Source organism: Aptenodytes forsteri, unplaced genomic scaffold (assembly GCF_000699145.1).
Source record: "Aptenodytes forsteri isolate BGI_AS27 unplaced genomic scaffold, ASM69914v1 Scaffold207, whole genome shotgun sequence".
NCBI lineage: Eukaryota > Metazoa > Chordata > Aves > Sphenisciformes > Spheniscidae > Aptenodytes > Aptenodytes forsteri.
In genome coordinates, this window is record NW_008794836.1 from 1,123,284 (window position 1) to 1,137,480 (window position 14,197).

General features: G+C 41.6%; 1 protein-coding gene across 6 annotated transcripts; it reads left to right on the forward strand.

Annotated features, from left to right (window-relative positions):
• Positions 1-336: 336 nt before the first annotated feature.
• POU1F1 (POU class 1 homeobox 1) lies at positions 337-14,156 on the forward strand. 6 transcript variants are annotated; one of them, XM_009274490.2, is made up of 7 exons: positions 337-537; positions 3,357-3,422; positions 4,383-4,500; positions 5,546-5,787; positions 7,868-8,032; positions 9,504-9,564; positions 13,865-14,156. In XM_009274490.2, the coding sequence occupies exons 1-7, from the start codon at positions 396-398 to the stop codon at positions 14,076-14,078; spliced, it is 1,008 nt and encodes a 335-aa protein (XP_009272765.1). In that variant the 5' UTR covers positions 337-395; the 3' UTR covers positions 14,079-14,156. The 6 variants fall into 6 exon arrangements, with proteins under 6 accessions (XP_009272765.1, XP_009272768.1, XP_009272763.1 ...); XM_009274493.1 differs by lacking the exon at positions 4,383-4,500 and adding an exon at positions 2,539-2,544 and having other exon boundaries at positions 396-537; positions 5,542-5,787; positions 13,865-14,078; XM_009274488.2 differs by having other exon boundaries at positions 396-537; positions 3,273-3,422; positions 13,865-14,078.
• Positions 14,157-14,197: the final 41 nt, after the last annotated feature.

Here is a 14,197-nt window from a genome sequence, read left to right on the forward strand (position 1 = left end):
ACCTGTCTCGTTGCTACCGACTTTGGAGACGATACTTTTTTTTTTTTTCCTGGTCATTGTTCTTCACAAAAGACCTAATTGAAAATATCTGTTAAATCATGTCTCTGGTTTCCCTCTTCTTTCCCCGCCATTAATTGGACACGTATTGTGTTTGTGTGGGAAGGAAGGAGGCTCTATAGCAGTATAGCAATATTGCTGGGAAAAGAACATTAAAATGGATAAAGGGATTTCCTAGCGGTATAAATACCTGCACACGACCTCCCTGTGCTCTGGAGCCCTCCTGTATATGTATATGCAGGTAAAAAGCCTGGAATAGAGTTTGAGCTGCCGTTAATCGCGCAGGATCTGTTCTGTTAGAAAACAGGGGCAACTGGCTCTTTTGCCTGTTGGAGGGTATGACTTGCCAAGCGTTTGCTTCATCTGACACCTTTGTACCCTTGAATTCTGACTCTTCTCCCTCTCTGCCTCTGATAATGCATCACAGCGCCGCAGAGTGCCTGCCGGTTTCTAACCATGCCACCAATGTTGTGTCTACAGGTACTTTTTAAAAATAATCTTGCTCTCAGCAACTCTCATTTGTAATGCTTTTGGATGGTATGTGTTCATCGAGTTCTGCAATATTTAAAGTGTTTGGTATCAATGCTATGTCAGATTGGGACTACATTAAAGTAGAAGCATTTTCACAAAACTCTGCATGATGAATGAATCAGGAACACCCCAAATCTTTGTGTTTCAGCTAAATTTGTAGCTTTCTCTTAGTTTGTTACAAGATTAGGCTCAAGTATGCTACCAATGCATTAACTTAGAGCAGGTCCAAACACTGTCACTTGTTGTGGCTATATAGTCTTCAATGACAAGTGTCACGTAAATTAATTGAAAGTTTGTTTATTATGTAACCACAATTTAAAATAATATAAATTACTTTAAATAGGAAATGTATTTAAAACAGGTCAGGTTTAAATATGGCTTGGGGAAACTTTCAAGAAGGAAGAACGTTGCTTTACAAAGCATATTGCATACTGAATCAAGACTAAGATTTAAATGGGATGTTGAAAATTGGTGGCAGAAGTCTCATCAATATTTTTGAATTTTGTGTATTTGTGTGTATAATCCAATTAATTGCATTTAAATACTAGGACTATGTAATCACTGAATTATCTGAAAGAGAAACAGAGAGAGAAAGAGAGTTTTCTTGCAGCCTTAAACCCGCAGAAGTGGGATTCTGGAATACAAGAATTGTTGATGGAAAGCTTTCAGGAACAGAAAAAGAAATAGTTTTGATTTATTTGAAATTGCATTAAGGTAAGAATTTTATCTGGAGTCTTAACAAGAAACTAGCCTTCTCCTGCAATGCATCGGTAATAAAACACTTTAATGATAAGAAAAAGCACATAAATAATGAAAACTGAGCATTGGTGATAGATAACGGGATCTCATACATTAAGCAGGAGGCTCAAAATATCCTAATACGGCTGGGGGGGGGGGGGGGGGGGAGGGAATAGGAGAATTTAAATTTTGTGTGGTAGTAGAATAGGAGAATTTAAATTTTGTATGAGGCCAAATTTATGTATCTGTATGATAGTTGTATTTTCTAGATTCATCTGATTCATAATAAAAAGTATATGGTGACAGCCAGCCAAAAGCTTTTGCTCGTCTGCTTCAGATTTGGGTTTTGATTTTTTTGGAATTACCACCCAAGAACAAATACTACTGTAGTCAGTGGAAATTTTGTTTGCAGGATGACATCTAGCAGATGACCCTGTGAGAACAGAAGCAGTGACAGAGGGTGTTAACTATAATGAGTAAAGGTTTACAAACTTCATACATAGATTCAGAAATTGTAATAAACAATGCCATTCAGGTGAAAGCATCTAAGGAGAATTTGTGCACAAAGTAGACATGAAAGAATTTTGAATAACACCTTATGTTAAATGTCAAAAATTTTTAAAATTCACGTGACAATTCTGCATCACAAGATAGAGGTGAATGTATTTCTGTTCAAATACTATACCATGTCATAAAGCTGATGTTCAGCAGTATCCTCAACATTTTAATTGTTATTATTTAATTTAAATAGCATCATCCTCACTATTTAATTTTAAATCCTTATTAGCAAGTTGAATATTCTTTTTTTAAGTAAACACTTAGATCTTATCTCAACAGAAAAGTTGCATTGCTCTAAATGCATTAGTATTATTAATGCAATCTTTATTTTGGGTGCATTTATACTAGTATAAGCATGCCCATTTTAGTGGATTTTATATCTGCGTAAGTGTATCTAAACAGGACATTTTACTGTTATGATTACTGTTGTAAAAAACAGATTCTAATCCCTAATTAATTATATTGTTTTGAACAACTGCAATGTGTGCTCTAAAGTGCAGTTTTACATATCTGAATGTTCACAAACATGAATTTTTAATATTATACTTTATAACAGTTACAGTGGACAGTATATGCATTTCTGTGCCTAATTATGCATAAGAAACAGCCATATCTCTCATTTTGCATTCAGTAAAAAATTGCCTGATTCTTCAGGCACTGGTGATTACTGAGCACAGATCTGAAACACCCCTGTGAAAACACTAGAGATAAATGTGTGTTTGTTGGTGCTGATGGTGGAAAATGTTGATTCAGGCCTAACTTTTTAGAAGAGCCTAGAGTCTATCGTCCTGTTTCCCTACCACCCTGCCAAAGCACTCTGGAATGTTTTTGGTGGCTTGGCACTTAAGAAAACGTCACTTCTGGATACCTCAAAGCAAATGTCCCAAACTTCTGCTCTTGGAAAGGCAGGTCTTAGGCATGCATAAAATATTGCCTTCCTTGATGCTTGTGTTCACTGTGGGGTTTGTATGACAGTGAAGCCAATCATTTTTCTGGGAACATAGAGCAAGTTCTTATGTAAGGTGAAATGAAATGGTGTCTGGAAGATGGGTGGGGAGAGGAACTGCTCTCCTCCTGGAGAGTTCAATGCTTCCCTTGCTCAGCAGTGTATGTAAACTGGGTTATGCCCGTAGACTATACTAAAAATAATGCATCGAGACCACAGCATGACAATTTGTGGTCTTGGCTCAGAGGGTATCTCACTATTTATACTGGCAGTCTCATCTGGTGCGACCTGGCCAGGTGTCTGGACTTCCTGCAGTGTTAACCTGGTGGTTATGGCCCAGAGTTAAATGCTTACTGAATGCACACAAAAACTAGGTACAAGGATACTGTCTGCCTCTGAACTTAAAGGCTGTGTCTTGAATCCTCACATATTTTCTCACCAGTCCCATCTGTTTTGTCTTTGATCCAAACTCCTATATGCTCCTGTATCCGCTTTGCCATGACGACTTTGGAAAACACTTTGGCAGGCCTTCATTACTCTGTGCCTTCCTGTCATTATGGAAATCAACCATCTACCTACGGGGTGATGGCAGGTAAGAGACATACCCTCCACTGGGTGAGCTATTAGCATGTTGATTTTGGTCAGTTTTCCTTTAAAGGGACTAATTCAAGACAGTTGCTTAAAGAAGATAGGACTGGGGTTAAGGCACTAGAAAAGGGCTTAGGAAATTAGGGCTCAGTGCCCAGAGTTTCCCCAAACCTCTGCATCTCTCTGCAAATGACTCTGTATCTTATTTCTCTCTACAAGACTGGGACACTGCTGCTCTTTTTGCTCGCCTATGTCCACTTCCCCTGGAGATCATCGTTTTTTGAGGGACCAGGAGTGATGTACCCGATATACCTGTGTATTACCAGTACCTGGGATGATGGAGCCCTGACTGGAGCTATAAAATAAAATGGTGGCGTAATGGAAGGATAGCTGAATTCAGCAGGCCGATCATACAGATGACTGTGGATTTTTACACTAGTGAATGTATGCTAGGAGCGTATGCTAGTATCCTGCCCAGTTTTCCATGTCCCAGGCTGAGTAAGAAAGAGGAACTGTTATTCTATGCAAGTTCAAGTAGCAGTCAATGAGATAATGTGATAAACCAAATTAACACAACTCCTGGGAAATAATCGTGACTCAGAGCCAATCCAAAATCAAACTCAGCATTTTATTTCACTTAAGATGAAGGAAATATTACAGTAAGTCAGCATAGATGAATACATCTGCATAGGGACTTTTTACAGATGGTGAGTAGATTTCCTTTACTGTGTGCAAATACTCCTATTCCATTGTCCACTAATGCACTGTGTGCAAATATCCAAATACTCCTATTCCATTGTCCACTAATGTAGCTGTTGCAAACATTCCTGGCATTGTTCAGATCCCCGGGAAAAGTTCATAGGTATTAAACAAAAAGTATTGCTCAGAAGTTCATTTTGTTTCATTCCAAAATAAATACACCTTCACTTTTCTCCTTTCTTTTTTTACCCTTACTTTTTTTTAGGTATCAAGCCTGCAACTCCAGAGATGCTGTCAGCAAGCCTCTCCCAGAGTCGCATCTTACAGACATGCAGCATGCCGCATCCCAACGTGGTAAACGGTGTCAGCACCTTGCAAAGCAAGTCCTTCTCCTTTTTTTTTTTTTTTTTTTTTTTGTCTTTTCCTTTATTTTTTGGGAAAGTCTTCTTTTGTTGTTATCCTGTGTGAAGCGTATAAAGCATTCCTATGGCGTTAGAACCTCTAACGCTGGTGAGAGCAATCTGGGCAGTGAAGATCGGGAAAGTAAACGGAGGAAGGGGTGGGAGGTTAATGAAGTTCTGAGTTCTCCTACAAAGTTTTGTGTAATTTAGAAAATTGGGAAGGATGCCCTGAGAACCTGGAATTTACTGGCTGCTCCAGATACACTGAAGAGTGTTAATATTTCTCCAATTTTTTTTTTTTTATTTCCCCCTTCAGGTCAGAGACTCTTTAGCTCTATGCACAATATCTAGTGAAATTCTAAGTCTTCACTCTTAACTGAATCTGCTTGTGAAGTCTGATATTTGTGAACAAAAGGTAGCATGAGATAGTTTTGTTTTGTCCTTGAGCAATTTCTTTTTAAGCCAGAACAATTGTTCTGAATTTGTTATGGGTTTTGTTTTGTTTTTTTTTCTTTGAGCTCTTATCTGTGTACTTTCCTCAAACAAATTTTACGCTGAAGCTAAACCAAGATAGTATCTTGTCTGAGCATCAAATGGTATTTACATGGAAATATTCTTTGTACCAGAAAATAGAGACTGGCACATTTTAGGTGGCTCAAAATGACATAGATCCATCAATCTTGTTGTGCCACTTAATTCCAGCTGAGGCCTTGGATTGTTATTTCTTTCAGTTTGGACCATTTACCATTTTATTTAAGTGCATCAGAATTTGCTAAGAAATAGGATGGCTGTGGCCTGTTGGTCGGGTTTCATGTATAAGAGAGAGACCGTATCTCTAGGAGATCTTCATGTATAAGAGAGACTGTATCTCTAGGAGATCCTCACTCTTGGATACTTTCGCATGTTATATAATAAATATTACAGACATGGATCATGAGATGATGAAGGCATGTTTTTATTGTGTAGCAGTAAAGAATAACTGTGTTAATATAATAACTGAGTTTTCTTTTTGGTGTTGCTCAGGTAGCCTGACCCCTTGCCTTTATAAATTCCCGGAGCATGCCCTAAGCGCCAGCTCCTGTGCCCTGGGCCATGGCTTCACGCCTATGCACCAGTCCCTCCTCACAGATGATCCCACCGCCGCAGACTTCAAGCAGGAGTTCCGCAGAAAAAACAAGTCTGTCGAAGAGCCCGTTGACATGGACTCCCCTGAAATCAGAGAACTGGAGAAATTTGCTAACGAATTTAAGCTGCGGAGAATTAAACTGGGTATGTGCTTTATGTCTGCAAAAAAAAGGCTGAAAAATTCCAGTGAAAACCCAATTATTTCCTAATGTTTTATGGTCTAGCCTCTGCAGTTGTCTAATCATAACACTAATCCTGCCTTGCACTGCCAAACTTTCTCCATTCCTAGAAGACTTGCACAGAATTAATGAGCTTCAGCTTTTTGCAACTTAGTACGCAGAAAGTGACTTTAAACTTTCCTGCCCTTAAATTATTTGTCTTAAGTGCAGAGAAAATCATTGCTGTTCATTAAATTACATTCAGTAGCATGTGCATTATTTTGCACAGCCCCAAATTTTCTGTAACTTAGGGCAGCACGTGCTCTAACCTCTCATATCCATCCTCTTCCCCATGAAGTGCTTCACCTGATGGTGCAATGTCATTTAAGCATACAAGATGGGTGACATCCATGGTAAATCTTTCATAGCAGTAGGAAGCTTCTCTTCCTGGTTTATTTTCTTGTGCCAAGACACAGGTACAGCAGCAACTGGTATCTTTGTTGCTGTCTGATAACTACTGGGGCTGATGCGAGATGGATTGCATTAGAGGGTCTCCGGTGCCTGTCTTTCACTGGACAATCTTAGCTGGGGAAAAAGGTGGACTGAGCCCTGTCTTTCTCACCTGTAGGGGATAGAGGTACATTGCAAAGTAAAAGCCTGTCCCACCCTTGTTTGAACTGTACCGAAAAAAAAAACCATCCAGCGCCGCAGATTCAGCCCATTTATGAATATTGGGTACTCCGAATGAAGAGGTGCAATTTTGACATTATTGCTTATAACATCACATTGTATCATGACAAAATAGGGCATCCTTCTAGGTTTATAAATGTAAAAAAATTGCAAGGTTATTACAGGTATCTATGCATTATCTCAACAGCTAGAAAGTTAGTGTGTTCCATTTGCAGTGTAACAATAAGGACTGAAATAAAAATTTAGGGGTTAAAATAGTATTTGCAACTTGGTCAGTTTTGCTGTATATCGTGTATTTAATGTCAGCCACAGCAATGGAAAGGTTTGCTAGGCCCCACGCTGTTAATCCCTGTAACTGTTACTGCATCTTCATCTTGAATTTGTGAGGGAACAAAACTTCCTCTGATGCAAACGAATGACACAGAGCCTGTAAGACTGGGCTTAATGCTCTGATGGGAAAAATGCAATTTGCACAGGAAAACTAATCTGAGGTTGAGCTTTACAAGGGAAGACAGAGTTAATATGGGCTGTGGATCTGATTGCTGTATACGTGTATTTAATGTCAGCCACAGCAATGGAAAGGTTTGCTAGGCCCCACGCTGTTAATCCCTGTAACTGTTACTGCATCTTCATCTTGAATTTGTGAGGGAACAAAACTTCCTCTGATGCAAACGAATGACACAGAGCCTGTAAGACTGGGCTTAATGCTCTGATGGGAAAAATGCAATTTGCACAGGAAAACTAATCTGAGGTTGAGCTTTACAAGGGAAGACAGAGTTAATATGGGCTGTGGATCTGAGACTGAGACACAGATTTAGTGCAATCAAAACGCAGGTAAAAATCTGCCTCATGAGACATTCAGCATATAAAGAGATCCTGCCTGTCCTGGTGCTTAGGCAGAAGGGGAGGACGATGAGCCAGACCCCTGAACATGGCAGGTACGCATTCAGAGCACTGAACAGGGACCTGCTGTTACAAAGTCAGTGTCTGCGTGGAAACTGCACCATTTCTCTGATGGCTTCAACTTAGTTGTTGCAACAAATAGCAGGAGACCAGCGGTGCAGCCAGGGATTAGCTTATCGCCATTGCACCATCTATAGAAAGAAAGATATGGGTGTCTGGATCCTTCTCAAATCCCTAATCTTAGAGTGTAAAACTCCACTAAATTAGTGTAAAACTCCACTGAAACCAACAGGAGACTGAACAAGTCTCTGAGGTGAGCTCAGAGTCAGCCACAGAGTCCTCTGCAGAAAGCCCATCCTGAAGATACTGCAGGTACACACTGTTCATAAGAGTCAGCAGTGAAGGGCTAAGCGTCTCAAGGAAAGAAACCCTTTCTAGAAAGCTCCAAAGTGACTTCTCTTTGTTTTTGACAGGTTATACACAAACCAATGTTGGAGAAGCACTGGCTGCTGTGCACGGCTCTGAATTCAGCCAAACTACTATTTGCCGGTTTGAAAACTTGCAGCTGAGTTTCAAGAACGCATGCAAACTGAAATCGATACTGTCCAAATGGCTGGAGGAAGCAGAACAAGTAGGAGGTAAAGAACTGAAATCCTCTAAATATTGATTTGCATTTAAACCAGAATCCTATGTATATGTCAAAGGACCAGTAGGTGTCTTCCATAGACTAAAGTTTTTTGGTTTAGCAGCTTTAAATACTAAGGTGTGCTTATATTAAATTTTAGTTATCTTTTTCGGGTGAGCAAAAAGGGGCAAACTGAAATGCATGGAGGGTACAGAATAGCAGAAACATCACTTGGCCTACTGAAAGTAGTTTCTTTCAATCCCATCCCAGCAATCTAGCTCCACTCCTGTAGCACAGGTCAGAGCTGTTATTAGGATCTGCAGGACAGCCCATTTAGCAGCGTACGGGGATTCTTCACTAGCAAAGGACTCTTCCTTCCAGCCTCTGGCATATGAGATGTGGCCATGGGGGAAAAGATTTGAGTTCAGCTGAGGCAGTGGTCTTTAAACCCTGAAGAAGAATAGCATGGCATAGAGGTTTTTGATGCAACCTTTTTGCTGCTAGAGGATTCCCTTCCTTTTGCTCAGTTACTTTCCAGTTGCAGGAAGAGTCATGGGGTTCACTGGGCAAAGTGTACTTTAGAACAGGTTGGTTGATTTACAGGAAATGCATTGCCTTAAAGAACAGCCTTTTCAGCTGGATGAATTGTGATGCTGGGAAGCAGTGTGACTGGAGGTGACAGCGAAAGCCAGGACCACCACTGTACAGCACTCGCCTAGCATGGGAAGAAAGAGAAGATGATCTTAATGCTACTTTTTGGATTTGCCATTGTATTCAACAGTAGGAAACGTTATTAAACAGCTGCTTCTGCCACACACTTCAGTTTCCTTTGAACCAAATGTAGAAAGCTTCCTTCCCCTGTAACTGCACTAGAAACCAGAGGCTCTCCTAATGTGGCCGGCACATTGCAAGAATCGCTTGTGAGGGGGTTGTGGTGGGTAGCAGCCACTGACCGCCTGAGCAGCGTTACAGGCTTGAGCTGCAGGGTGAGATCACGCGTGCAGACAGTGGCCTCTGAGAAGCAAGGGGGGACTTGTCCATCAGAAAGTGGGGTGGAGGAGGCAGGTGAATAAATGGGGTTGGGGGCCAAGACTGTGTTTCTGAAGAAAGAGGGTGAGGTAGCTGAGGGGTATGGAAATGGACTCCGTCTCCCTAGACTATACCCCACAGGGTAGGAGGAAGAAGGTATGTCAAAGGAGGGGGCTGAAGTACGGCTCCGCAGGTACATAGGCACAGAGCCAGCGCTGTTTGCAGCTTTACTGGTGGCACACCATTTTTGCTTATAAGCACTTATAGCTGGAGGTAAAACAATGACCAACCGTCTTAAAGAAAGAAGTGCTCCTATGTGTGGTGCTGCTCTCATTCACTGGTGTTATGCTTTCTTCTGTCTTCAAAGAAAGGGACTTTTCTTCTGGAGATGATTGTGCTTGTTTTCCATTCTCTGTGGAAGGTGACTGCCAGGTTTTGTTTTGTTTTTGATACAGCTTTATACAATGAAAAAGTTGGAGTGAATGAGCGGAAGAGGAAGCGCAGAACCACTATAAGGTAATAAATATTTAGGGCATTACATGTTAGAAACCACTTTGGCTAAGATGCCTCTTGGATTCAAAATCAAAGTGTTATTTTCTATTAATGAATCTCTATAGCTAATGTTTCAAAATGTTTCACTATTTTGAAACATTCCAGTGAAAAATAACAGCATAACCCTCCAAAACCTCAGTTTGCTCCAAATATATTCCTTTTCCCAATTAAAGACTTTTTTTCAACATATGACAACATACTTTAACATGAAAAAATATTTTATTCCAATTCTGCCCAAATGTTATGATATTGATATAGTGAATAAGGTATCAGAGCACCCTTGTTTTCATTTTGGGAGGTTCTACATTATACCAAAATAAATTGCATTATTTTGCCAGAGAGTTGAGGTCTGGGAAGTTTGAGGGCAAGCTTTATACATATAATATTGCATCCCTGTCCCTATCGTCTGTCACTGGATTCTTTGAGTTCTCAAAGAAACACTTTAAGGAGCTAAAGGTAAAAAAAGGGATTTGTTCTGGGAACCTCCTTCTCCTGTTTCTCACATCTCTGGTGGCCAACATCTACCATCTATCTAGTCTCGACTCCATATGGAAATCAAATAGGCTGGTAAATCATATTACAAAAACAATTACCAAATAGGCAAAATGAGAACATGGGGTATTTCCTTCTCCTTTAGATATCCCAGACTCTTATAACCTTTGGTGAATAAGAATTCACTCAGGGGGCCTCCAATGAGCTGTAGTATTCTTCCACAGGAAGGGAATTTGGCTGCCTCTGGGCATAACTCTGGTGCTGTCGGGCCCTACCCGTTACAGTGAAGTGCCTGTTCTTTGAACAGGGATCATTCCCGATGTGCAGTGCCACCTCCCAGAGATGTAGGCTGCTCTATTTTCCCAAAGCCACATGTACCTTCTCCTCTCACATTCAACTTGAGACTTGTTTTTTGAGTCATAGAACAGTTTGGGTTGGAAGGGACCTTTAAAGGTCATCTAGTCCAACCCCCCTGCCGTGGGCAGGGACATCTTCAACTAGAGCAGGTTGCTCAGAGCCCCGTCCAGCCTGACCTTGAATGTTTCCAGGGATGGGGCATCCACCACCTCTCTGGGCAACCTGTTCCAGTGTTTCACCACCCTCAGCGTAAAAAATGTCTTCCTTGTATCTAGTCTGAATCTACCCTCTTTAGTTTAAAATCATTCCCCTTTGTCCTGTCGCAACAGGCCCGGCTAAAAAGTTTGTCCTCATCTTTCTTACAAGCCCCCTTTAAGTACTGATAGGCTGCAAGAAGGTCTCCCCAAAGCCTTCTCCTCTCCAGGCTGAACAACCCCAACTCTCCCAGCCTTTCTTCATAGGAGAGGTGTTCCATCCCCCTGATCATTTTCGTGGCCCTCTTCTGGACCCGCTCCAACAGGTCCATGTCTTTCTTGTGCTGAGGGCTCCAGAGCTGGACGCAGTCCTCCAGGTGGGGTCTCACCAGAGCAGAGCAGAGGGGCAGAATCACCTCCCTCCACCTGCTGGCCACGCTTCTTTGGATGCAGCCCAGGGTACGGTTGGCCTTCTGGGCTGCGAGCGCACATTGCTGGCTCATGTCCAGCTTTTCATCCACCAGTACCCCCAAGTCCTCTTTGGCAGGGCTGCTCTCAATCCCTTCATCCCCCAGCCTGTATTGATACCAGGGGCTGCCCTGACCCAGGTGCAGGACCCTGCACTTGGCCTTGTTAAACCTCATGAGGTTCACATGGGCCCACTTCTCCAGCTTGTGCAGGTCCCTCTGGATGGCATCCTGTCCCTCAGGCATGTCAGCCGCACCACTCAGCTTGGTGTCACCTGCAAACTTGCTGAGGGTGCACTCGATCCCACTGTCTATGTCGCGGATGAAGATCTTTAAAAGTACTGGTCCCAATACCGATCCCTGCGGGACGCCACTCATCACCAATCTCCAGCTGGACATTGAGCCATTGGCCACTACCCTCTGGATGCGACCATCCAACCAATTCCTCATCCACTGGACAGTCCACCCATCAAATCCATACCTCTCCAGTTTAGAGAGAAGGATGTTGTGGGGGACCGTGTCAAAGGCCTGACAGAGGTCCAGATAGACGACATCCATAGCTCTTCCTATGTCCACTGATGCAGTCCATCATAGACCATCATAGAAGGCCACTAGGTTGGTCAGGCAGGACTTGCCCTTCCTGAAGCCATGCTGGCTGTCTCGAATCACCTCCTTGTCCTCCATTGCCTTAGCATAGCTTCCAGGAGGATCTGTTCCATGATCTTCCCAGGCACAGAGGTGAGGCTGACAGCTTGGTAGCTCCCAGGGTCCTCCTTTCTACCCTTTTTAAAAATAAGCGTGATGTTTCCCTTTTTCCAGTCACCAGGGACTTTACCTGACTGCCATGACTTTTCAAATATCATGGATAGTGGCTTGGCAACTACATTAGCCAGTTCCCTTAGGACTCTGGGATGCATCTCGTCAGTCATATTGGCTTTGATATAACGAATAAAATGAAGATGTGATTTCTCTCTGACTTTTGAATTAAGTATTCCTCTGAGGGGATGCTTCTCAGGAGTGAATTTGGGATGGGAGATGCTTCATAGCTCATTTGCTTATCACAGCACCTCACAAGGGATAAAGCTTTCCTCTTGGGAGGCCAGTTTCTCATCCCAGCTTCTCTACAAGTCAGTAAGGACTTGAGCGGCAGTGCCAAGACCTTGCCTGGTTTATGCAGTATGGCCTGCATGAGAGCTGTGAGTTGAGAGCATCTCTGTCCTAGGTGTTTTCCCCTGGCTAGAGGAACCCACTGAAGACTGTTCATCTAACGTTGTGGGTCTTGGTGTTGTTTTTTAACAGCTATTGAGAAAATCAGTCCTCATATTAAGCATTTTTTAGTTCCTGCTTTTACATCTAACCCCACTGCACTAGGAGTATCAAATATGACAGGTTGTCAAGGGCACAGAAAATTGAGGGGAAGTTCAGGACCAAATCCCATACAGTAAGAAAATATTAATTGTTCCTTCGAAGGCATATAGGACCTCAGTTTGAAGACCTAAAACTAATCAGGGAGATGGACTTTATCTGAACTGCAGCCTTACTCTTAGCAATTCTTAATGGATGTTTGAAGGCAAACTAGAGGTAAAACAGAAGTCCCACAAACTAAATTAAGTTAGTCATACCCTGAGCAAAAACTACTTAATTTGAATTTGTGGAAGCTATTTTATTTTATACTTGGATCAAAGCCTAAGAACCTGTTAGTCAAAAATAATGATGTTTCTATACTTCTGTGTGTGCAGAAACACCATGCTATTAATTAGGTGGTTTTGGTAACATTAGTAAATATTGCAAAATTGACCTGTAAATGAAAGACCAACAACATATTACAGATAAAGTAATGAAATAACTAGAACTCCAGCAGATACTTTGTATAGTTCTATAACAGAAATACCTGCACCTCATTTCCAGAATAATGCATAAAGTGCCCTCTCGTGTCCAAAGAAATTACAGCTACTGCTGAAGCTAGTTCTGGATGCGTCCTGGTGATACGCAAGAATGTCGCAGATACTCCGTGTTTTCTGAGAATATGTAACACAAACGGGAAGCAAATTCTATCTGACAATAAGAAAAGACAATAGTCTTAACTTATTTTGTTTATTGAACCACTCAACTTTGGTCACTGCTGACTCTGAGGAATAGATTAAGGCAGACTTTTAGAAAATGTGATGATTGCTAAAACAGCTTGCTGTAATCTCTGTGATTTCTAGAAGTACTCTAGTGCCCTCTCTATAACAAAATGAGATGCAGAACATCTCATACAACATACGACATTTCCCAAATTGTAAGTGATGGAGCTCTTCCCCTTTGTAAACCCGAATGATTTGATACAACCGGGTAACCCCAGTAACGTGCATTTGCTGCATCCTTACGACACTGCTGTGACTGGGGCAGAATAGGTGGTCAGGCTTGTTCCAATTCCTGTGATCCCATCCATGTCTAGCTAGTAGCTGTATCTCCTAGAGAACATCAAGAAGCATAAATATTTCATGATGACCATTGAAATTGCACCAAACTTGATGTCAGTTTGCCTTTAAATTACTCTGTGCTGATATTCTGCATGATGTGATGCTGTTCATGTCGGCAAAGAACTACAGTGTACTTTAAGCCCTGTGGGTTTCCTTTACGTAGAAAAAGAAGAAAACAAACCAAGTGACTACTTTCAGTGCCCTTACTTGACCCTTCTCCTGAACTAGTGGTGAAAGCCCGAATGTGTCAGAAAAGTTTTTAAAGGTGAAATTTTATCCCTTTATCCAGTATCGCTGCCAAAGAAGCCCTAGAGAGGCACTTTGGAGAACAAAGTAAGCCTTCTTCTCAGGAAATTATGAGGATGGCTGAGGGGCTCAATCTTGAGAAAGAAGTTGTGAGAGTTTGGTTTTGCAACAGAAGACAAAGGGAAAAAAGAGTGAAGACGAGTTTACATCAGAACGCCTTTAGTTCAATTATCAAGGAGCACCATGAATGCCGGTAAAGCTTTTCCATGTATAGATGTGGATTTCTGTTTTGCTTTTTGTAAATATTGTAAATACTATGTTGTTTTAAAAAAAAAAAGAAAAAAAGAAAGAAAGAAAAATAAAAAAAGAAAAAAAG

Excerpts from the sequence above, each read along its gene's own strand:
- POU1F1 (XM_009274488.2), top strand. The coding sequence starts at position 396 with ATGACTTGCCAAGCGTTTGCTTCATCTGACACCTTTGTACCCTTGAAT. Across the intron at positions 538-3,272 it reads CACCAATGTTGTGTCTACAG|TCCCATCTGTTTTGTCTTTG; the intron begins GTACTTTTTAAA and ends TTTTCTCACCAG. Across the intron at positions 9,565-13,864 it reads AAGCGCAGAACCACTATAAG|TATCGCTGCCAAAGAAGCCC; the intron begins GTAATAAATATT and ends CCCTTTATCCAG.